This window comes from Engraulis encrasicolus, chromosome 16, assembly GCF_034702125.1.
Source record: "Engraulis encrasicolus isolate BLACKSEA-1 chromosome 16, IST_EnEncr_1.0, whole genome shotgun sequence".
NCBI classification, from domain to species: domain Eukaryota; kingdom Metazoa; phylum Chordata; class Actinopteri; order Clupeiformes; family Engraulidae; genus Engraulis; species Engraulis encrasicolus.
The window spans coordinates 3,740,201-3,764,006 of record NC_085872.1 but is presented as its reverse complement, the minus strand read 5'-3'; the positions used below and the strand labels follow the sequence as shown (position 1 = coordinate 3,764,006).

Below are 23,806 nucleotides of genomic sequence, written 5' to 3'. Positions count from 1 at the left end.
TGCAAACCCCCATTTGCCACAACTTGCAGTCTTAAAGGGGTATGGCACTATTTTGGGGCTTATTACAGTTAAAATCGTTGGCTGGGGTTTATAAAGGTGGTAAAGTGTCTTATTTTTCATGTTAAGCGTTGTCTTGCTTTAAGACAAGTTAAAAGAGGGAATATGTCGCTAAGCTAGTGAAAGTCAATGTATCCGTGTAGCATTGCAGCATGCTACATGGATACATTGACTTTCACTAGCTTAGCGACATATTCCCTCTTTTAACTTGTCTTAAAGCAAGACAACGCTTAACATGAAAAATAAGACACTTTACCACCTTTATAAACCCTGCCCAACGATTTTAACTGTAATAAGCCCCAAAATAGTGGCATACTCCTTTAAGCCTGAAAGTCATGGATGTGGTTGTCCGAAGTGAAATTACTTAAATGCTGTTTCTGAAAACTCTTTAAAGAGCTTTGGTTTAGGGCAAGCGTGGGGAACCTATGTCTCGAGTGCCGTTTGTGGCAATTTAACCCCCCGATATAATTTTAATGGTATCTCAGATTACATGTGATTACCTGCCTAGACCACATTCACTGAAATAGACAGTGTTGTGCAAGTTACTCAAAAACTGTAATGCATTACTGATTACATGTTAATGGCTTTTCAAAATAATCCCATACACTAATAATCCCATACATTAATCCCATATTACTGTCTAAAATGTAAGGCATTACACTACTTTTGTATTGCTTTAGTTACTCTCGACAAAATAACTTAATGGATCTCGCAACTTACATTGTAAATCAAGCTCATGAGTTTTGGCAGCATGCAGTGAAATGTAAGAAGGTTCAGGAATACCTTCTTTCTGACCCACCACATTGAACACCATTAAAATCCAAGTTACATTAAAACTCAAGTATTGTAACTCAAGTTACGAGCATTTGTAAGAGCATAAATGTTTACCATGAACGATACCACTGTATAAAACACAACATTTAAGTCATTGTATCAAAACACCTCACTTAAAACTGGATTCTGCACATTTATTGTAACTCACATGTGACCGAACAAACTCAGGTAGGAGTCCTCACAAGTTTCCAAAGTAGAAGTCCAATTTAAAACACTGTCAAGACAAGAGTCAATAAAATCCAAGAATCCAAGAGCAGCAGGGAGTTTGGTCAATAAGATTTATAAAAGCTAAGTCAACAGCGTCAACCCATTTTCCCTGAGAGTGGATCAGTTTAACATAAAATGCATAAACGGTGCATTATAAAATCACGCATGGGTCTTTACAGCACAATTTTTGGCGGCCCAAAATACCTTTCTACTACAAGGGCAGAAAGCACCACCTTTAAATTCTCTCGGCTACAGCGACTCCCTTGATTTTTAACGTCCTTTGTTGCTCCCAAAGTGTCCTTCACATTAGGAGCAGAGAGCTACATTTAACAGTCATCATGAAGTGGCACATCACATCCCACTTACACACCCTTGTTTGTCTGATGGGTCAGTGACAGGACTTTGTGGCTCAGTTGAGGGATTTTTTTTAAATTAAGGAGATGGTCTGACTGTTGTACCAGTAGCTCTGGCTGGACTCTGGTCATCTGAACTGGGTTCATCTGTACAGGGTTGTGGTGGATCAGTAAACGGAGTGGGTGGACAAACCAAGGTATCTAACAACCCAGTGTAGCCATCAGTCCCTTTTGCAGGTACATCTGGCTGTATAATCATAGATTCAGGTTCACTTGTCAAAAGATGAGATGGATTAGTTGGAAGAGTTGGTGTGTCCTGCAATGTGTCCTGTTCAGTGAAGTACCCTGTCGGATTAGTCAATGGACATGTCTGCGTTATGGGATCTGGTTGGCTGATCAAGGCATTTAGTGAGTCACCCAACGGATTTGACTGACTTGTAACTGGGTCTGCTTCACCTGTCAGAGGGTCAGGTGGTTCAGTTGATACATTGGTTCCAACATGTTGACCGACGGAGGGAAACTGCTGTTCCCAGTGTTGTAGTATCGAGTCTAACAAGCAGCTTTCTGTGGGATTGTTGGAGGAAACTATAGGGGAAAGGTCTGGAATGGGATCATCAATGTCACTGTTACTGCCAATGGGGACACAGAAGTCTTTGGAATCTGTGGCATGATTGCTGTCACTGTCAATAGTTATTACAACAGGTGAATGTTTTGAAGATCGATCCCTGCTCCGATGTCTTTTGCTCTTCTTCTTATGCTTCTTCTTTTTTTTGTGATGCCTCCTGGTTTGATCTCCTGACCTCCCTTCATACACAATTTCTACACTTGGGCTTCTCTTTGCGCTCCTGTCTCTTGACTTTTTCCGGTGTTTCTCTTTACTTGACTTTTTCTCCTTTTCGACATCTTCTGCAGATCCATGTGGCTTTGATGCTCCATTGTTGGGCACTGGCTCCTCCAGGTGTCGCGTTTTGTACTTCCTCTTTCCCCCAGGCTTCTCATGCTTGGACTTCCTGTGGGAAGACGCGGATTCGGTGCTAGAACGGCTTCGGGAGCGTCTCCTTTCCCGCCAGTGAGACTCTCCACTGTGGCTCCGACTCCGTGATTGAAGGTGTGAGTGGCGGTCTGGGCTGACATAATAGCTGGTGTAAGATGACCGCTTTTCTGTGTAGTGCTTTCGGCTTCTGTCCCTTTCACAGCTGTAGTGGCTGTATGAGTGCCAGTGGTAAGCATGTGAGGCTGCCTCTCGGCCACGACCGGGGTGATCACCCCCCTGTCTGTCACGTCTCCTGTCTAGATGGCCGCCCTCTCTGTAGTGGTCTCTGCTGCGTGACCGGGAGCGCCGCCTGCTGCTGTGGGATGAGCGGTCATGACTCCTAGACCTCGACCAGGAGCCAGATCGTGATCTTGAGGGGTCCTGCACCTGATGTCTTCTGTCCACCTGATCTTCGAATCTTTTATGTCTGCTAAGAGCCAGGTTTGACATAGTCCGCTGCTCTGATGATGGGGATGCCTCACGGGAACAAGGATTCCTCACCTTTTCAGGTGTATTCCTGGCACTTTCTATCGCAGCAGTCTGTGTCGGAGATTCTCTCTGTGTGGGCTTGGGCTTAGATGACGAGGAGCCAACAGAGGCTGGAGAGTTGGGCTCCGAGTGAAAGTGGGTGTGTTGTGGCAGTTTGGGGGCTGTGTGTTGTAGCTGTTTGGGGGCTGACGTACTTTCATCCTTTACAGACTCCTCCGAGTCCGACGAAAGCTGTACCAGCTCTGGTGTTCGTTCAGCCATCGGCTTAACATAGCCCACAACGAGGCAGTCATCCTCTCCTGAGGAATAATGGTCCTTGGTCTGTGCAGATGCATCAGCTGTAACTGCAGGTGCTTGTTCTGTCGTCACAGGCCTTTGAGCCTCCTCCACACTGCTTTCAGAGTCGGAGTCTCTGACTGACACAGCCAAGTTCTGGGCAGGCTCTGTAGAATACGAGGGCCCAGGCGTCTCATCATCCCATGGAGTCTGGCTTAGTGTGCTGCCAGTCAGGGAGTTGGGGTTGGAGTTCAAACCCACAAAGTCCTCCTCATCCTCTGAGATGGCAATTACTGACGAGGTCGAGCTGCCGTCTTCCTCGGAAGAAGGGGCTGGGCAGTCATAGGCAGCATGCTGATCATAAGCTTCCATGTTGTAAGGAGAGCGGGCAAAATTAATGAACTCATGCACAAAATGCTCAGTACGGGCCTGAAGAAAAGGCCTCAGCTCCTGTACAATAGCATCATCTTCCATGTTGTACCTGGTTATCTGTGACATAATGATGTGTTGGACAATACTAACAAGGGAGCCATGTGCACCATACAGCACGGTCAGCTCACGCTTCAGCCAAGGCACTAGGCGGTGAAGACAAGCTGGGTTTCTCTGGAAAAACTCTGCTGATGTGTCCCGGGTGCGTCCATTATCCCTTACACTCCGAACACGCACTCCTCTTCGGTAAAGGGCACGTCTGAACTTAATCAGTTCTTGTTCCTGGAGAGCTCGCATTGCCCTGCCCTCGTTTTCAGCCCTTCGCCTGGCTGCCAGTCTCATCATCATCCGGTGAAGGCTCCTGTCCTGTCGAGGGGACGCAGGAGCGGTCAGGTTCTCAAACATGACTCCGTTATCAGGTGGGGGGGATGTCCTCCGCTGTGGCCGCCTGCGTTCTCCAGTCACAGTAGTGCGATATCTGAATCTCTGGCCTCCCAGATTTCGTAACGAACCATTTTCAGTGGGACGCAGGTCATACTTTTTGAAGTCATTTTCAGCTTTAATGCTGTGAAAAATTGAGTTGAACGGCTGTTTGCATAGGGGGCACTCTGCCTTGTTTTTAGACCACTCATGGATGCAACGGAAACAGAACTTGTGTAGGCACAGGTCAAGATAAGCCATGTTTTTGAACTTGTCCAGGCATATGGGGCATTTAGAGTCAGGCGAGGCCTCTGCAGACATGGCTTGAGCGATGCTACTGGCAGCAGGCTTTTTTCGGACCCGCAGTTTCATCTTTGTTGTTGCCATTACCTGCCAAACACAGAAAAGCAAAAGGCATACATCAATGGAGTGACCACCACCAACACTCTAAAATATTTCCTGAATGTACTGGAATAGATACACAACACAGTAGTAAAGATGTGCACCCATCAAAGAACAAAGGGGCCATCATCCGTTTTAAATATCCAATGTAGGCCTATTTGTAGTAAATTAAGACATAGACTGATATTTCGTAGATGAATTTCAGAATTTCGTAAGCATGTAAATAAATATGTCGAGGAAGAGGAAGTGTCCTCCTTGATGTACACATACTTGTGCATAGGCTACCTTAACAGTAGGCTACAGACTACAGCTTCACTTCGGGTGGTCTTAATCTTATATAATCGACGTATCATTTGGAGTAAATACAGCACTGGATTATTTTGAATTGCTGTATCGCTGCCATATGAAAGTGATCCATCTTTTCATTGTCACAAGAATGCAGTGACGACGGCATAATAATACATAAATTGGTATCGTTGAAATTTAGCTATGCTCTTCTTTGATTCATAACGAAAATTCGTATTGCATTTGTAACATAATAACGTTAATAATGTGTTCCTTACTCAATACTTACGCAATCGCATCCATAAACACAGGAATCCTTCCTCAAATGAGATCCTTCTGGTGACCCCCTCGACTCGAAAGGAAGACGTAGCCTATGTTGATTTCGCCAGTCCAACGTCACTGGTCAGACTTCGATCAATGCACTCCATGGTGTAGCTTGCCTGATCATATAAAAAGCAACAAAAGCCTGGGATATTTCCAAAAGCCGTCGAAACAACGATATTTAAGGCAGCGCTACCTCCCCCGTTTTGGAGCCATGCAGGTTGAGTAGCTAGCAAGCCTTCGATTAAAGCTGCCAGTGTTACGAAGCTAACGTTACTTGCTAACGTTATGTACCTCATTTAACGTAGAACTTAATCTGCCCGATGGGGCTCCCTATAACTGAACAAAACACAAGTAATCACTATGTACTACTTCAAACTATTCTCAAAGTAAGAAAATAGACCGCATCTAACAATATTATTTCGACGGCTCACCAGAGACCGCTGAAATACTGATGTTCTGAAGTCCGACAAGCAGAAAAGCTCGCTCGCCTTGTGTGTGTGTCAAACATTTCCGGTCCGACAAGAGATTCTTTCAAAATAAAGGTCCTTCATAGAATTTATCAGATCAGATGGATTAAAATGTAGCATTTTTCAAAGCATATACAATTTCGTCACTAATGTTCCCCCCCCCAGAGAGATAACAAAACTTCCGCTCTTTTATGACTGAAAACTCTATACTGAGTAAAACACCTGCCGAACTAAATGGGGTATCAAACTCAAATGTACACATGTTCTGTTGTGTGTGTGTGTGTGTGTGTGTGTGTGTGTGTGTGTGTGTGTGTGTGTGTGTGTGTGTGTGTGTGTGTGTGTGTGTGTTACTAGTATTGGCTAACTTGCATTGATAGTGTATGTGGGTCTACTGTATCTCAAGGGTGAAATTTGACCCCTGGGCTTGAGGTTGACCCTGATAACTTTCACAAGGTCAAGGTAAACTTTATTATCCACCAGGGGGAAACTCAAGTGGTCAACATATCCTCAAGACACACTATAAATATAGACAATAGATGTTATAGTATGTCTTGAGATTTGTAATGTTGACCACTTGAGTTCTATTGAACAGATTTATGACATGCACAGCTTCCTACCCTCACACAATAATGCTTATTCATTCTGATGTATATCTTTGGCGTCTTCATCTGGGAGTAACTTGAACAGGACATTGAATACATTGCTATCCATATCTCCTTTCATAGATTATTGGTTGTCTAGTACTTTCTACAGTTCACAGTTAAAAGTAGAGAAGGCGTATTGTCTAAGAATACGAGTGTTGTGAATGACTTACTGCTTTTTTTATTTTTAGGTCACCATATTGTAGAACTGTGGTCTTGTCTTGATGGTAAGGCTGTTGGTAAGATTGTGTATCTGACACAAAATAATGGTGTGGGATGTGTGCAGTGCACCTCTTCTGACCATTTTGAATTTCCAGCAGCAGTGGACATCTTAAGCTGCCAAACTGGTCTTTGGGCAGAACAGTAAATATTGGTATGCTACTCAGTTAATATTCATGAAAAGATCACATTTGGGAATGGCCACAATCCGACATACTGCAAATCTCAGGAGAACATCATCGATTTATCCTAATTTCCAATTATAACTTTTGACAAGAGACAAATCACGATAACCTGGTATTATGGGAAACGTGTGAGAAATGACAAGGCTATTGACCTCTAACAATTATTGTAACTGAATAATAAGGGGGGGAATTATTGCAACATATGGCCAAAACAGCATAGTGGTAGTTTAAAATGACAAACAATTACATTTCTTGAGTTAAAGAAAACTACCCTCAGACACCATGTGCAATTGGCATTCTGAGCTATTTTACATTATGAAAATATACATTCAAGAGGATGACTTAGAGGTACTTACACAGCTCAGCAAAAAAAAAAAATCATACACACAAACATGCAGTTGGACTGCATTTAGCTTTGATTATGACAGTCATTGGGTGTTACTTCTTTCAATACACTTCTGCAATGTCAGAATTTATTTCCATCTAGCGGTTGTATTACGTTTCCACTAGCATCCTGTATTGATGATGGTAAAGTCTGACTCTGAACACTGTACAAAGCCTTCTCCAGCACACAAAGATTGTCAATGATAATACAGACATTAGATACGTTTATTGAAACAATGCAACACCAAATTGGCAGTATAATGAAAGCTAAAGGCTGTCCAACAGCATATCAGTGTGCGTGACCTTTTTTTGATGGCAACATTTTTTGGCCATGCTGTGTTCTAATTACTAGTAATAAGAAAGTGTTGTAGTGCAAACACAACACAGTGCACACAGATGCCAATACTGAAAAGGGACGTGAACACAGGGAAGTAACTAGTCACATGAGAACTTTTTCGGTTTCATTTTTGTCCTAACAGCACCAAGAACAATGGTCTGCAGACTTCACCGACTAGAATTGTCATACGCATACAACATGCAAAATAATGAGAGATACTATGCATTGAAGAGATAATTGGTCTATCTTTAATGACAAATCTATGTACATGGTTTTGTTGACATTTGGGGCTTTTCAATGATGTCCATGGCCGTCAGCTTCAGGGAGGGGAGGCACAACCTCTCCAGTCTCCAAAATAGTGTCACCCTAAAACAGGAAAGGTTCATGAGGTCACACACAGTGCAGCTTATATCATGCACAACACACATGATGTTATCTACATAGAAGTTCTAGAACACACGTGTCTGCATCTATTCAGCAGCACAGGCATCACTCATTTATGTAGCAATCGAAATGCATAACTGAAATAACAAGCAAGACATCCATTTTTTTCTAAATCACATTCAATGCTTTTCCCTACACAGTGAGCACAGTCATTATCATGAGTTGACATTGACAGGTTTGAAAGGCTATCAAGGTTGGGGGCATGCTTGCAGGACTTTTCGGGCATAACCACCTTGCCATGCACATTTTTTATGTCAATTTTGTGCGTGGTAGAGCTCCAGTCACAATGTATGCAGACGGGTACGAATGGTGCAATATTGACAACACCGTGAGGGGCGATCTCCCAAACTTTCATGTTCAGTTTCAGAGTCAAAAAATGACGGAAAACATTAATGAGAGCCCCGTTGGCCTCCTCCCCCCTGCATGATGCCTCCAAGATCGTGCAAAGTGCTCCAGTCTTCCAGAAGTGCACTTGGTTGCATAGTTTTAAAGGGACAGTTTGGTCAATTTCAACATGCAGTTGTATTGCTCACACTACCCTTGACTTGTCAGTACCTGGTGATGCCACATTTTTCGGCTCAGCCCTTTCCGAGATATGAGCAATTCTAATGGGGGCAGCGTTTGTTTACATTTTTAAAAAATGAAACATAGGCCAACTCCAAATATTTTCCCAAAAGGTACTGCTGTTTGCTAGTTGTCTGCTGATGTTTTATAACCTTTTAGATGTTTTTGGGAATAAATAAAAATGTTTTTTTGAAATGTAAACAAAGAGCTGCCCCCATTACAATGACCAGGATCTCGGAAACGGCTGAAGAAGAAGAAAAAAAAATCTCAGGCACTGACAAGTCCAGGGTAGTGTGAGCATTACAACTGCATGTTGAAATTGACCAAACTGTCCCTTTAAGCACACAGCAAGCATGTCCCAAGCCTTAAAGCTGACCATCTTCACCAGTGATCTCTTTGCTAATCTTTATATATAATTAGTGTATGTGCATAAAAGGTCAGTGAGCTACTGACTCCTGACCCATCCTTGCATCTTTCATCCACAAGTAGTGCTACCCAGGTGTTTTCCTTCTACGTTATGGGGAACACAAAAATGTCACCATTCCAGTTCACCTAAACAGATGTTAAGTACCAAAAGAGCTAAAATTTGCCAATTCAATCAAATTATTTTTTTTGAAAATGATCGGTTCTGTTGAGACCAAACTACAGCCAAATGTTTTGGAGGCAAAGGGAAACTAATTAATTGTAGGTTTGGCATAAACATTTCAAGGATGCATTTAAAAAGACTGGCTGCACAGTGAAGTTTCCATAAGAAAGCCATTTAAACACATTAGTTTCATGAAGTATTTCCCAACGTCATAGAGACATGCCTTCTGACACAGAGTTTTTCAAAAATATAACTTTTTACAATAATAAATATCACTTTTGGAGAATGGTACGCTAATGTGGTGAGCATCATTGAGACTTTGAGGATCATTTTGAACATACCGATATGCACAATTTTCCATCTACCCCTTTGTTTCACAGTGGGGATGGTGTAAGTTTTGCTACATGCCATATCCCAGACTACTGTCCAAATTAAGGGTTTGCAATTGTAGTGCCAAACTTCAATTATCGTCATATCTTTCTAAATTAAACATTTCACGTCAGAAAATTTGAGGCTTTACTCTATCCTGTTTGCCATATCATAAGCAGGATGCTCAGAGGCCTTTGGGTAGTAACAGTTTATGTCTAGCCCCTCCCCACCTGCAGCCGCCCATCTCACTATAAACAATAAAGTGACAGACCAACGCCTCACTAACATCTACAAAAGGTCTCAAAAGACTGTCATTCACAAACTCTGTGCCTTCTCTGTTACCAGTCATCTTTTGAGTCTTCACATTCATCTCAACAGAAAAAAATCCCACACGCATCTAAAATCATCAACCACTGCACATACAACCTCATTGAGCTCAACCTTACAGCTGTCACAAGAATCACACAAGCAATAATTGAAGACCACAATCAACCCCTCTACCCACCCTTCACATTGCTTGCATCCACGGTTTGATAGGTGGTGGTGTAAACGAGAGACCTACAACATAACTATTGCCCTAACAACAAAAGTCTCACACCTTGGCACTCAATATATTGTCACTTCCATTATGCTTTGTGGACCATGCTTTGTTTGTCAAGTGCATTACATTCTGTCAAGGCTGTGGTGCAATGTGCTCATGCACCGGTGTCGCAGGCAAGCAGCCCATGTGGTCCAATATAGCAACCCGGCCTGTCATTTTCAAAAAATAACCAGCCATCTTCCCCACTCATTTAGTGTCACTATCCAATCAATAAAGGCACAAAAACAAACAAAAAGTCCCAAGTAGGGAATGTTTGTGCCGGTAGCCTCAGAGAGGGTTTATAGAGCCTCCCAAGGAACTCATCATCACCTTGGCAATAAAAACAGCTACTTGAACTTTCCATTGTGCACATGCATTTACTACAAGTTTAAGATGCCAGAGCCAATGATACAGAATAGAGGCCAGGGCAAATTCAAGAACCGCAAGTGATAAAGGCCTCTTTTGCTTGTCACTGAAAGACCTTTCCCCCAAAAAGAACATTACTACTGACAAGTGAGACTGCTACTTGGCCAAAGATTTCACGACTTAAATGTCAGGGCATGACAGGATATAGCTAGCTATCACTCCAGACTGTAAATGCTGTATTTATATTTTACGCTATATTTTATGTTTATCTAGTTTATCTCTGTTGAAGCCTGTACACAAAACTTCACACCAAACAAGCCATTAATAAGATACCTACCGGAAACAGTCTGGGCTTCAATGCAACCATACTGAAGGGCAGTTCCTGAAAAGACATTAATTACGAAGAAATCATGATTTGAACAGTTAGCTCTAGCTATAATAACAAAATATTCTACTGTAGGCCTACTTCCAATTAGGCTAATTACTTTACAACACATGTAAGCGTTAACATTCAGATAATGGATTTCCTGTAACAATTCATAAGTGGTCCAGCATCAATGCAAACATTAACACGAATGTGTACTTACACCAAGGTGGTATTTCGCATAGTAGTGAACAATCCAAGCAGGGATCAGCACTCGTGTAAGGGCGAATGCACCCGCGTTGTAAGCTTTGAACGTCTGGCAAGCAAAAGGTAGAACAGCAATCATAACTTCAAGGTTAATGGAGTTAAGTTAATTATTTGGTATATCATGGTCTTAAAATAAAGGATTTAAATAATTGGTGACTTCCTCGTCCCCAAAAGTAATGTGATGTGCTGTGCCAGTCTCTCTGACATGGCCATAATAACGAACCTTATCTGACGTTAGGCTAGTTAGCATAGTGTTAGCTGCAGTATCCAAGCCAATTCCACGTAAACAAACTAAGATCATATAGGTGGTAATATGACGCTTTCAACATTTTAAATGTAAAAAAACCCCACACACACACGCAAGGGACTTACATATAGCCTCCACAGGCTCTTGGGCTCCAAAAATCCTGCCCAGAATTTCTGGATGCGGCCGAGGGGTTTAGGCTCAACAACAGGCTCTCTTGCAGTTAATTCTTGGTCTTTCAGCCATTTCCTTCTTAACGCGACTAGTTGGTCAACGCGGAGTTTCTCGTCCGCCGTATAGCCAACCATGATGAAGTTTGTGCAAATAACCAAATAAAACACAAGCCAGGACACCACAGTGACTTTGAGGACACACAGCAGAAGGACCTCTTCTTCACACCTGGGCAAGAGGGCAATATGGAAGTAAACAAATTCATGACAGCTTTGTGAATTTGCCACAGCGACATCTATTGATCAGGAATGGAATTGGGTGGTATAGCCTAGGCCTGCTTTTGGACACTGCTGTTTAGGCCTAGGCCTCAAAACTTTTGTTTCACCAAATGGCCAGTAGGCCGGAATTCTTACGCAAAGACAGAAATAAAGATAAAAAACCCCGGTCTTGGTCATAAACAGATTTCTTTCTATTTATTTATAGTTCATTTATTTATGTATAGTTTTACAAGCGTTGAGGTTATTTTTTCCCCCATGTGCCTCAGGCTGCTGGTGCTTATAAATAACATAGGGGCAGGGCCTATGACAACTATTTAAAAAAAAAAAAACATTTTACATTGTCTACTTCAAACAACTCGGTCCGGAGTTCCTCTGTCGTGAACCTTCAGAAACTAAGCTTAGCAGAATAAAAGTGGCTAATGTGCAAACAATCAGCGAATGACAGATAGCGTATATATCTGGTATGAAGCGAATGTTTTGTAGGGTTAGTTTGATGGGCATCACTGGACACCATGGGTGTGTGCACACACAAGAATAATCCAAGGAGAACTTAAAGACATTTTCTGAGTAGCAGTTTTTAGGATGTGACCTCTGTAACATAGGTCAGCCAAGGGCTGGTGTAAATAATACCTGAAAAAAATATAGCTGGTATGACCTGTCCAGCATTTCAAGGGTCCGTGGTGTACATCAAAGACTTTAATTAGAGACTTAGGGGTATCTCCATTGCTTTGGCAGTGTTAGGTTGAAAATGATGTGGCTCTATATTTGTCTGCAGTTTGGGTAAGGCACGAGGTGTCCCCTGGCCACTTGCATAGAGGGAACTCTTTTAGATCTGCTACATTATGCCGAAGACGTAAAGACTCCACATCCAGTCTGATGGGGTAGATATCAGTTTCAGCAAAACATGAATGAACTATTTGAGAGTACAACTTAGGTTGCATATAAAATGTATTGATTTGTTTTAAAAGACTGTAAACAGTTGGTCATCGCTCCGCAGCTCTATTGAGGTAGATATTTTGAAGACTTAATGTAAAAATGTAGCCTAGCCCACTGTATAGGTGTATTTGCCACTTAGATTTTTAATCATGTTGAAATCAGTGCGTACCATTAGCCGGTGACAGGCTGCACACTCCCAGGAAAGCCTCTGGATTCCACCCTGCCATCTCCTGTCCATCTCATGTTTCTGAGCAAGGATATTCCAGGATGTGGACCTGTCACTATAAAAGCAACTGTCGACTTTAGACATAAACTGTGATTACCAAAACCATTCCTGTGCTGGCAAGGAATTAAAAGAGACTAAACACATCTTCAGTTCTGTTAATATTTTCATCTAGTTTCTTTATACTTGTGGATCTGTTATAGTTTGAATAATTTGATTATTTGATTACTATCAGGTGCAAAACTGTTTTGAATTGCAACGGAATAACTAATTGAATCTTCCAGATGGCGACAGACGGCATAAACCCACGCACAGGTATAGTTGTAGCCCTGTGCAGTATCTTTCTTTTCTTTGGCTTCATGTTTACTGTATCCGGCTTGAAGGGTGAACGCCTTGGTGATATTCCCCTTATTGCCATTGGACCTGCTATCTGCTTGCCGGGTGTATTAGCCATTGTACTAGCCAGCAAAACCAATGGCTGTACAGAGTGGCCGGTGGAATGGCGCTGTGCTAAAAGGAAGAAGACCAACATGAGTCAAAACAAATATTCCAAAGAAACAAAACTGGATAATGGATGGGGAGCATTTCAGGCTATAGAAGACTCGTCATTATCTACTACTAAAGGGGAGCCTGTTTGGCTCACACCAAAAGCTGAGAAGAATGAAGTGCTTATTTACTGGAGGCCACACCATCCCTCTGGGGCTCTGGTGGCCCCTCGTTGTGTCTGCACCTACTGCATGTTAGACAAGGTGCCATCCCCAGTGGAGAATATTGCCCATGGTATGCAGCAGCAACCATTTACCACGGCTGTACCTTGCTGCAAGGGGAACAGAGACGTTGGACTTCCACTCTTGCCGATATATTGGTCCTTCACAAACCCAAGGGACTTTAAATTGGACTATGAGACTGTAGTCTGATTCCTTTGCCACTAGCTATTATATTTTTGTTGTTTGTTTGTTTGTTTGCTTGTTTGTTTGTTTGTTGATGGACAAATGTATGCAGGCCTAATGCGAAAAGTTGAGGTATTGCATGCTTGATGACAGCTTTATAATCTGAATTGTGTAAATGAAAATGATGAATGTTTCTTCACTCTCATTCTGATGTATAATCAATGTATATCATGTATATATATGACTTTATAGGCATGTGTATTTGGTAGGTCTGTAGCCTAGTTAATATTCCACTGTAAATAATAAACACTTTTTTTCAAGAAAAATATGACCTACATTTTGATGTCAGTGTGAAATGATTTTCACGTAGAAACCTGCAGATCCTGGACCGATCTTAATTTGTTTACTTAAGCCTATTTTTATTTACGTACTTAGCCTGCTTCTTTACTTTTCACTCATATTTCACTCAGAACTGACTTGTACGAGATAAATGCCACAAGATGGCAGGCAAGTTTAATTCCCTAAAGGGGGCCCCTTATAATTAAACGAGGGGGCGGGCTATCCAAAAAACAGAACGTTTCAACAGCCAATGAACAAGTAGAGTCGAACTCCTCCCCACCGAAGAGTCTCTGTCAAGTAGGGCCAGAACCAGGCTGAAGTAGGATGTTTTGCTAGCAATAGCAAATCTAGCTAACCAACGTTAAATGACGATTTATGTTATTGAGTGGTTATTATGTAGTTACGGGGTACGAGTGTAATTTTAATGTGAATATTGGTAAGTGTTTGCTATTATGCACGATGTAGTGTTGTAATTGAGTAACCAAGTATACAGCAATCTTAGCTAAGCTAGCTGCTTCCAAGGTTTCGTATTAGCTAATGTGTGAGCTACATGTAACTCCTGGTGGTGTTGAAGTCAGATTAAGTTGGAATAGTTTTACCTATAAACTCAGATTAAAAGATTTATCATACGGGGTTCAGAATGGAGCTCGTGTGGAATTGCTAAAAGTTGTAAGATAAATAAATGCCCACTGAGCGTCTATTCTCCAAGTTAGTCTGAACAGATAGCCATTCATTACCTATGTGTCAATGACTACGGTCAATGAGAGTGGTGACATGTCAGCTCCTAATTTCAAGGTGAAAAGTATGCGACCATAATCTGACGACTCCATACTGGGAAGCTTGGATGATGATTCAAGATTATGTTCATTCTAAAAGTAATTGTGTTAGCTGCCCACGGTTTCACACCGTTTACAGCTGGCCTTTGAGGAAAATGTGTATTCATCGAACCTCTCAATTTAGCCTTGACCTAATCTTTTGCATGTGCTTTTTGCGTGTGAGGTTGTGTTACCCCCAGCTAATCAGGAGGTTAGCCCAAAGGCCAGTTCAGGTGGATCCGCAATGCAATGCAATTCATCTCTGTTGGGGTTCGACCTGATGTGTGAAGTGATTGCTGCATGTCAACGTATTGCAAATGATGGAATACGTTCTGATTTTAAAAGAATCTTATTTGAGTTGTGGCACTGACTGCTCTGTAACTGGCGTTCTTTACCTTTGCTCTCTTCCCCAGACTCTCCACTACCAGCTCACCCGAATGGTTCAAGTGTTATGTCAGCAATTGGGCCGCAGGGACTCAAAACAACCACCTGACCATTGGTATAATGGTGAAGTACTTCTTTAATGAGACTGATATCAACAGTACTTGGGACCATGTTACCACTGCATTTTGGCAGAGGTATCCCAACCCATTCAGGTAATGTACACTAGCACAAGTCCAAACACTCATCCATTACGAGTATGTGTCCTGAGTATTTTCATGAGTGAAAATAACTTAAAGGGACACTGTGCAGGAAATGGTCAAAAAAGGTACTGCAACTATGCTGTCCATTCACTAATGTTACCTTTTTCATGAATACTGACCACCACCATCAAATTCTAAGTATTCATTATGACTGGAAAAATTGCACTTTTCATACATGAAAAGGGGGATCTTCTCCATGGTCCGCCATTTTGAATTTCCAAAAATAGCCATTTTTAGCTGCAAAAATGGCAGACCATGGAGAAGATCCCCCTTTTCATGTATGAAAAGTGCAATTTTTCCAGTCAAAACAAATGCTTAGAATTTGATTGTGGTGGTAAGTATTCATGAAAAAGGTAACATTAGTGAATGGGCAGCATGACTTCTGGAAATAAACAACTAAAAATCTCACACAGTGTCCCTTTAATGAACGTAGGCCTACATCGCAAAATGTAAGCTTAGCCTAAGTCCATTATTATCCATAGTTTATTTATCAGGAGTACGGTGTTGTTGAGTAGACCATATGTGTGGCCGGACAGCTCAGAGGATTTATGGTAGGGGAGTTGGTAGGAGGTGGCAGGTTAGAGCCCTAAGTGGTGGACTGTACAGGAACACCTCAGTTACAACTACATTTGCTTTCATGGCTGAAGGACCTTTGAGCAAGGTAGTTTGGCCAGGCCTCCCATCTCTGATCAGTCAAATTTTCCCATGATTCGGAATCAATAGAATTCAAGCATTTCCAACTGACCGATGGGGCATGTTTAACGGTAGAGTATGTAATTTAGTTGCATAATTTATGCAGCCCAAGCACAAAGTGTTGTCCTTTACATGTCCTTTCCCTGTCCACCGTTTTGAATTTACATTAATCAACATCTGAAGCTGGAAAACGTACTGCACTTTGGTCAGACCAGTAAATACTATTTATTACGTAAATAAGTATAAGTAAATATTCATGAAAATATCAAATTTGGGAATGGACAGCATAGTTGCAATGTGATAACATAGTTGGAATGACTACATACTCTACCTTTAATGCAATGAATGACACAGTTGTTCTGTTGTTGGCCCAGTTGGTAAGTGAAGAGTGAATGATCAGGTGGTCTGTATAGCCTCAAACAATAGCATCCAGGATTACAAGACAAGAAGCCTTGACATTGCTTTCAGAGAGTTGTCATGATAGTCAGGCTAACCTAACCCCACATTATACCAGGGATTGTAACAACAACTCTAAGTCACTTTTGACACATGTCTGCTAAGTTGTATGTTTCTAATGTAAACAAGGACACACACACACACACACACACACACACACACACACACACACACACACACACACACACACACACACACACACACACACACACACACACACACACACACACACACACACACACACACACACACACGCACGTAGTATACATGTCTCTGGACAGTATGAACCAGTAAAAAACACTTTATAGGGGTACAGTATGTGTAACCAAACATATGATTTTGAAAGCAATGCATCCTTTATGTTATTTTGGCAATTATCTCGAATTCAATACTCTATATGGAACTACAGGGGTTCATCAGTGGCAAAGCAAACGGGTCACCAGTGTGAATTACAGAATTTAAGAGTCAGTTTTAGGATAATGAGTTATTATGCGTTTGGCGAAAACCAATTGACATATCTATGCTATGTCCCAAATTGGCAAACTAGAGCAGTTTTGTGATAAGCTAAGTAAAAAATTACAATAAAGGTTGTGAATGAATAAAAGAAATTCATGACAAACCTTCTTCATGGACCTGCGTTACCTGTGTTGGTCTTAACGTACAGTTACTTGTTTATGCACAGGCACAGAGATTCTACGGATGTCTTGACTTGATCACACAAGTAGCGGCACATTTCTGAGTGTAGATTTTTGATGACCGTATGTTTGACTTGCAGCACTCATGTCCTCACGGAGGACGTTGTGTTCCGGGAGGTGACTGCAGATCATCAGCTCCGCACTCGCCGCCTCCTCTCCAAGACCAACCGCCTCCCCCGGTGGGCCGAGTGCTTCTTCCCCACCAACCTCTCCCGTTCCGTCTATATCCTGGAGGACTCTATCGTTGACCCAGTCAGCAAAAGCTTCACCACTTACACTTGGAACCTCAATCACACAACATTAATGGTAGGTAGTTGGTTACAGATTATTTTACAGGTTTTTATTTGATCTTTTCTTACAACAATACTTGTTTCATGTAGATGACGCACAGGATTTAAAATATCTGTAGAAGTTATAGCTGTATTGTGTTTTGTTTCTTGGTTTGCCGTGTTCAAAATGTCCAGCGTTTACACTTCCTCAAACTCCCATCAGCTAGTCCTGAAAGCAGCTGTTTTACAACAAGCTCTACATCACTTCTGTTTTAATCCTTTAGATAGCTTTCATTTCTGGTTCCTCAAATTCATGCTGGCCCCCATGACATACTTCAGACAGAGCTATTTGTTATCCTAAAATATTCTCAAAACCTTAAACTGACTGCATCTATACTTTTAGAATTTGTTTTCTCCTTGGGGAGGAGTGTTAGTATATTGGTAGCTGTTCTTGATTGGCTGCCCGTTAGAGACTTGTGTCACGAGAGTAGAGGGCACGGTCCATAAGCAGGCCAGCCTCTCTCGCACACAAGCTTTGTTTACCATCAGCCCTGTTTGTTCTGGTTAGCAACGACATTCAGGCTCAAGCCACAAAGACGCTTCTGTTTTAAGAAAAAATCCTTGATTTTAGGAGATTCCAAAGCCTCAAGTTTTCCATTGTCCATAAATTGGAAAATTGTAGTGTTTTTATTCCTTTTTCTACAATACAGCTGAAGAATTATGGCACTCAATATGCCACAGCTTTAGAATTTTGGTTTGCAGACTATGTAGGACAATCTTACCAGTCTGTATAGCTGAACATTTTCACTGTCATTTATGTTTCAAAAAATAGAAGGGAAAGTGTACAGGTCTTTGGTCACATGATAGGAATTAGAAATTGTTCCTCTATTGTGTGTGTCGGGTCCTCTCGTTAATTGATATTACATTCAAAGTTAATAATATGGCTCTGAAACTCTCAATGTGTGCAGACAGTGCGGGAGCGGTGTGTGTTCCAGCCTTCAGAAGAGAAGCCACACTGTACCCTGATCAAGCGGGAGGCTTGGATCTCCTCTGGCATCTATGGCTTCTCCAGGCCCATTCAGGTACTCCATCTAGTCCTGCCTCTACCTACACTTTAGCGTATTACTGGAGGACTGCTTGCAGTGCCTATCTACTTGCTAGCTCATTATTTAACAGTAGTGCTCTGTGGCATAATTGGTGTAAAACTGCTCTGGATTCCCATGATAAGATGGCAATCTGGTTAAACTACAGTATCAGTGGTCAATCTCACTTTGCCCGGATAATGTCATGATAGCCAAGTGCCTTCTTTCCTGCAAAACCTGTTCGCTAAATCAGAAGGAAGAAGGTTCGTTTCATCATGACAGTAGTTAAAAATAGTGTTGCACCGATACCGATACCAGTATCGGTGGATCGGTGGATCGGCACTAAAATGATGGTATCGGTATCGGCGAGTATCAACAAATAGGGCACCGATACCATTTACAGGTCCTTGTATGACACTTAAACAGCCTTGAAATTATTATGAGATATATGAGGTATTTAAAAAGTATAAAAAGTTTATTTCAAATAGGGTGGTATCGGTATCGGTATGGTATCGGTATCGGCCGATACTGCACAGCCAGGTATCGGGTATCGGTATCGGGGCCAAAAAATGGTATCGGTGCAACACTAGTTAAAAATGCAAAGGGGGCGAGAATGTTATTGTTTCATGACTGGTCTCGTATCAGAGCTACAGAGAATTTTTCATATTTTGTCCCACTGCTGTCATTTCACAGGAATTTGGGCTGGCACGCTTCAAAAGTAACCAGGTGAAGGCCATGAAGGGACTGGAATACGTGTTGACCAACATGCATGGTATGTCCACTACTCTCACGCAATGACATCTAGCCCTCTACAGGAATGTGTGTTTGGAGCTGTATGTTGGTCTGGGTGCTGAGCATGCAGCGTGTTTTTCATCTTTTCCTAATATAAAGAAAGACGTTGTTGCAGGTCTTATAGTTTTAATAATAAGTCACCGTTGCTGCATTGCTTTAACATGATTTATTACATATGAAGTGTCTAAACACATGCTGGTTGTCACTGTCAATTATAATATAGTGTAATTAATTAACAGTAATTGGTCTGTTTAGTGTGTAATCCCTTCTAGTGTTAAAACTTGCATGTCCTGCTCAAATCATGCTAGTTTGAAAAGACAGTCAGACTGCTGCTCAACTTTTGTAAGATGGGATGCGATGTGATGTTAGTCCTTGCCTTGGTGCCACAGTGACAGAGATAAAATGACAGCCTGTCCCCTATATCACAGGCGATGTCAAGCATTAGCATGTATTGTGCTTATAAAAGTATGTGTGTAATTTTGTCTCTTGCATACATGCAATAAAGTATAGGACTCAGTCTTAAGTTCACAGTGGTGGTAAGTACTCACGTATGACACTTTTTGAGGCATTTGGTCAGAATGCATGCCAGTGCCCTTTGTTGCTTGGCAGACCATTCTAGTTCTGTTCCTGTAGCTGCAACTATAGAATGGTCTCAGACTGTATTGTGCGTATTCTGTGGGTGCCCAATACTGTAGGTGCTGTGTTGAGTCAGTGTGAATAGAGCCTGTCTGTCTGCTCTCTACTGTCTAGTTCCCATTCAGGACATGTTTTGTGAATAGAGTTTTAGACAGTTGTTATGTCACTCCTCACAGCTTTTGCCATGTTCATGGTTAGTGTTAGATTGTGCCCCAGTAGAAAGATTTCGAGGCCATATTGCAACTAACAAATGCTCTTGAACTATGAACCTTGTACTGTCAAACTCCCACTGCATATATTGGCTGATCCCTCACACTGACCACTCTTTTCTGCACTTGTGCGCCGTCATAATTAAATTAACACACTACAGGAACTGGTTGATGATATGGGTGTTGTTGCTCAATAGTTATGATGGTGAAAAATAACCTCATTGTATCAATTTAATCACCAGAACCAGTGTTTTATACTACTATGTAAATACAGCAATGTCCCTAATTCAGAATATTTTGTTTGTAAAACTGTGATAAGAATTTTTAACCCCTTCCTGCCCCATCCCTACAATGCATGCTATAAATACACTATGCGGTGGAGAGATTACATTGTGACTTGCATGTTCCCGAGCTACATGTTCTAATGTGCATGCCATGCAGTCCAAAACTGAGGCTATTCCCTCAGCGAATGCCTGAGACCTGGAAGTGTCTGCTCTGCTGAGCTGCTGGGGTAGTGCAAATCAAAGAAACTGATATTTTGTGTGTGTTTCTTAGGATATATTTTAATGCTTTTTGAGATTGAGACGTTACTGGTGGGGTTGGGTGTGGGATGTTTTGATGTTTTATTCAGGCATTAGACTCTTATTGAGTAAGTGCACTTGCATGACAGGCACAGGCTTTTTTTCAGTTTACAAAGCAGTAACCATTCATAACTTCTCTACGTCTATCTAGAGTGGTGCCAGAGGATTTTGTAGGTTGAGCCTGAACAGAACCCTTACAGTTCAATTCACAGCACCCTGCATTCCAGCAATGTCCCTCTGGGGATGGAGATTAACTTAGGCCACTTTTGGAGACACCCCCCCATTTCCCCTGTTCCAGTTTCATAGCGTGCATCCTTCTCCTCTTGTCTCCTTGCCCAGAACTCTGTGTCCTAGGTTTACTGGGGACTGACTGCAGCCTTAAGAGGGCTGTAGCATATTGATCTCACTGGATGGGCCCAAAGAAAAGTCTCCAGACCATAAATAGAACCTAGCCGTGATTGAATCTTACCAGTCTTCCTCTTGAGTTGCCTTTGTGAGACCCTCCATGTATTGTCTGTTCAGCACCATGGTGTGTAGTCATGGCATGATCCTGGCATGTTTCCTGGTGATGATGGCATTCCGCCGTTGTGACTGTTCTGGCTGTCTCTTGCCGAACTTCACCAGCTGATTGTTGAGTGTACAGGTCATGCAGTGCGTTAGAGAGCTCATCCTCTGCTCACTGAGCTGCCGAGGATTCATGAAATTAGTATGGATGGCACTTGTCATTGAGGAGCTTGGGGTGCCCAGACAGTGATGTTTCTGGCTGAGGCCTGGGCTCTGTAGGAGAAGTGAGCAGGGCAGCTAGCCCTGTAATCAGACAAACCAGATGCCTCGTAGTTTGCTACGCATGTGCACACAAAGGTCAAATGCCATGTTTTTGTCTCACATTATTTGTTTTGAAAAATGTAGGCGGCTTATGTATGCTTTAATAGGTGTAGGAAATGTTGTTGGTTGTGCTTTTAAAATGTCTTAGAGATTAATCCTCATAGTACGATGACCTCATTATTCTTAATTATCTAATTGTCTTGTCTTCACGTGAAATGTTTAGACCTTAATGAGTAATTTCCCATTTAAATAAAGTATTTGATAGAAAATCTAAAAAAAAAGATATATGGTTGGTAACATACAATCACATTTCTATTGTTCAAACTATTAAACAGTTTTATAAGACAACACAAATGCTCTTGTACCAATTTGTAGTGGAAGTTTACCTATACAACTAAATGGAGGGGGATATTGTGCTGGCTAGAGTAGTAATATACTGAAACATGTTTTTATGTTGTTCAGAGTTCTATATCTTCATGTGTTGCTATGTTGTGTGTCTCTCTCCCTGATGACCCCCACCCCCTCTCCTCCATCAGGAGAAGGACCCCAGTGGCACCTCAGGGACTCGGCAAAGGACGCACCTGGCAAGGCAAAGGGGGCTGCCATGGCTGCCACGGAGAAAGCAAAGACATTAGCTACTGCAGCCACGCCACAGAAGCCAAGCCAGTACGTGTGAGTGGGACAGGCCACTCTTGATGGCCTTGACCTGAAGAGTACACACACACACACACACACACACACACACACACACACACACACACACACACACACACACACACACACACACACACAACACAATTACACATGCCCTTGCATGTTCCGCACAGACAACAACACACACACACACACACAAAAACAGGTGTGCCTTCCCTTATCAGAGCCTTAATGGGATCAAGCCTGTTTCATCTTTATTCCTTTCCTGTCTCCTGTCTTCAAACGTCTCCCTCCATCTCTCGTGCTCTCCTTTATCAATAATATGACTCTGACTCTCAGGTACAGCACTGTGGTGCAGACTATCTCCAGAGTGACTGCTCTCTGCCTATTACCTCTTCTATGCTCAAAGACAAGAATGCACGAGACTCATTTGTACGCACGGACGCACACACTTTATTTCAGTGCAGAGGAATGCACGAAGAAGGAAATGTAGCTGATGAGTAAATGAATATACTACAACAATATACTCCATTTTATCAAGAATGGGATTCGTTTCGCGCAAATTGTTCAAAATAGTGTGTCAATTTCAGCTTCACCAATACACAAGCTGTGTATGGTGTGGTGCTGCATTCCACAATGATGGATATCACTGGATTTTGTAAAAAATGATTTGTGATTTAGGATAGTATGTATTTTTTTTAATTAAGCATATTGTTAAGGTTTGATATAAAACCACATGCATTGCAATATATTTATCTTTTTTACTTGATATTTTGCCATGCCTGAAGGATGTAATATTATGGCAATAGCTGGATGAGGATCTAATATATTGTGTCATGGCAATAGAGTGAACATTCACAATAATCTCTGGGAAACATTTGGGGTACATCTGTTTACAGAAATGAGTATGTTGGCATATTTATTTGCAAGCAGACGTTTGTCTTTGTGTAGCAGGAATATGCATTAGCAAGCGTCCAAGAGCGCACCAATGTGGTCACATTGTTTAAAATGAATTAGAATGTGATCTAAGGACTTGGACAGCAGCTTGCATACTTAGATCTCATACATACCAAATGTGTGAAGAACGACCTGGTTATGTGTTTTTGTGCAAATCACCTAATTTGGTATTTCTTTCTGAACTTCAGTAAAATCAGTAAAATGTTGAAGTGTATGTGTCCTGTTTTCCTTAAGGCTCAAACCATATCTGCTGCTTATGAACAGCAGAGGGCGCCCAGTTGGTCTAAGTGTGTTCAGGCCAAGGATGTAGACCTCCTTGGTTCAGGCTTGCACAGTCAATGGATTGGAAAAAAGGATGTTTGGGGAAATGTATCGTACTGCTGCCTGTCAGAATATTAATCACTGTTGTAAAATTATACCACGATTTTTCAACAAAAATGTCAACTGCATTAAAACTTATTTATGTTGTCTTGAAATTGTACTGTTTTAGTTAACTACGATGCCCACATTGCTGAACGATTACTACATGATTCCT

At 41.8% G+C, this 23,806-nt stretch overlaps 3 protein-coding genes across 3 annotated transcripts; 1 reads left to right on the top strand and 2 right to left on the bottom strand.

Annotated features, from left to right (window-relative positions):
* Positions 1-1,004: 1,004 nt before the first annotated feature.
* Positions 1,005-5,609, bottom strand: toporsa (topoisomerase I binding, arginine/serine-rich a). The gene is made up of 3 exons (XM_063218317.1): positions 5,541-5,609; positions 5,075-5,225; positions 1,005-4,488 (listed from the first exon to the last, which is right to left on the bottom strand). Exon 3 carries the CDS (start codon positions 4,483-4,485, stop codon positions 1,531-1,533), a length of 2,955 nt encoding a protein of 984 aa, XP_063074387.1. The 5' UTR covers positions 4,486-4,488; positions 5,075-5,225; positions 5,541-5,609; the 3' UTR covers positions 1,005-1,530.
* Positions 5,610-7,567: 1,958 nt separating this feature from the next.
* ndufb6 (NADH:ubiquinone oxidoreductase subunit B) lies at positions 7,568-11,545 on the bottom strand. Its single transcript, XM_063218316.1, has 4 exons — positions 11,255-11,545; positions 10,839-10,931; positions 10,589-10,633; positions 7,568-7,708 (listed from the first exon to the last, which is right to left on the bottom strand). The coding sequence occupies exons 1-4, from the start codon at positions 11,432-11,434 to the stop codon at positions 7,637-7,639; spliced, it is 390 nt and encodes a 129-aa protein (XP_063074386.1). The 5' UTR covers positions 11,435-11,545; the 3' UTR covers positions 7,568-7,636.
* A 2,701-nt stretch (positions 11,546-14,246) lies between these two features.
* prelid1b (PRELI domain containing 1b) lies at positions 14,247-23,747 on the top strand. The gene is made up of 6 exons (XM_063218314.1): positions 14,247-14,399; positions 15,192-15,374; positions 17,347-17,572; positions 18,504-18,617; positions 19,311-19,389; positions 22,197-23,747. The coding sequence occupies exons 2-6, from the start codon at positions 15,283-15,285 to the stop codon at positions 22,334-22,336; spliced, it is 651 nt and encodes a 216-aa protein (XP_063074384.1). The 5' UTR covers positions 14,247-14,399; positions 15,192-15,282; the 3' UTR covers positions 22,337-23,747.
* The last annotated feature ends 59 nt before the right edge of the window (positions 23,748-23,806 follow it).

What these genes read in the sequence shown, in the direction of transcription:
- ndufb6 (XM_063218316.1), bottom strand. Translation starts at nt 11,434, where the DNA reads ATGGTTGGCTATACGGCGGACGAGAAACTCCGCGTTGACCAACTAGTC. An exon ending in AGAGCCTGTGGAGGCTATAT is followed by an intron (nt 10,932 to 11,254) that starts GTAAGTCCCTTG and finishes TTTGCTTGCCAG; the next exon opens with ACGTTCAAAGCTTACAACGC. An exon ending in TGAAGCCCAGACTGTTTCCG is followed by an intron (nt 7,709 to 10,588) that starts GTAGGTATCTTA and finishes TTCCTGTTTTAG; the next exon opens with GGTGACACTATTTTGGAGAC.
- toporsa (XM_063218317.1), bottom strand. Translation starts at nt 4,485, where the DNA reads ATGGCAACAACAAAGATGAAACTGCGGGTCCGAAAAAAGCCTGCTGCC.
- prelid1b (XM_063218314.1), top strand. Translation starts at nt 15,283, where the DNA reads ATGGTGAAGTACTTCTTTAATGAGACTGATATCAACAGTACTTGGGAC. An exon ending in AGGTATCCCAACCCATTCAG is followed by an intron (nt 15,375 to 17,346) that starts GTAATGTACACT and finishes TTTGACTTGCAG; the next exon opens with CACTCATGTCCTCACGGAGG. An exon ending in CGTGTTGACCAACATGCATG is followed by an intron (nt 19,390 to 22,196) that starts GTATGTCCACTA and finishes CTCCTCCATCAG; the next exon opens with GAGAAGGACCCCAGTGGCAC.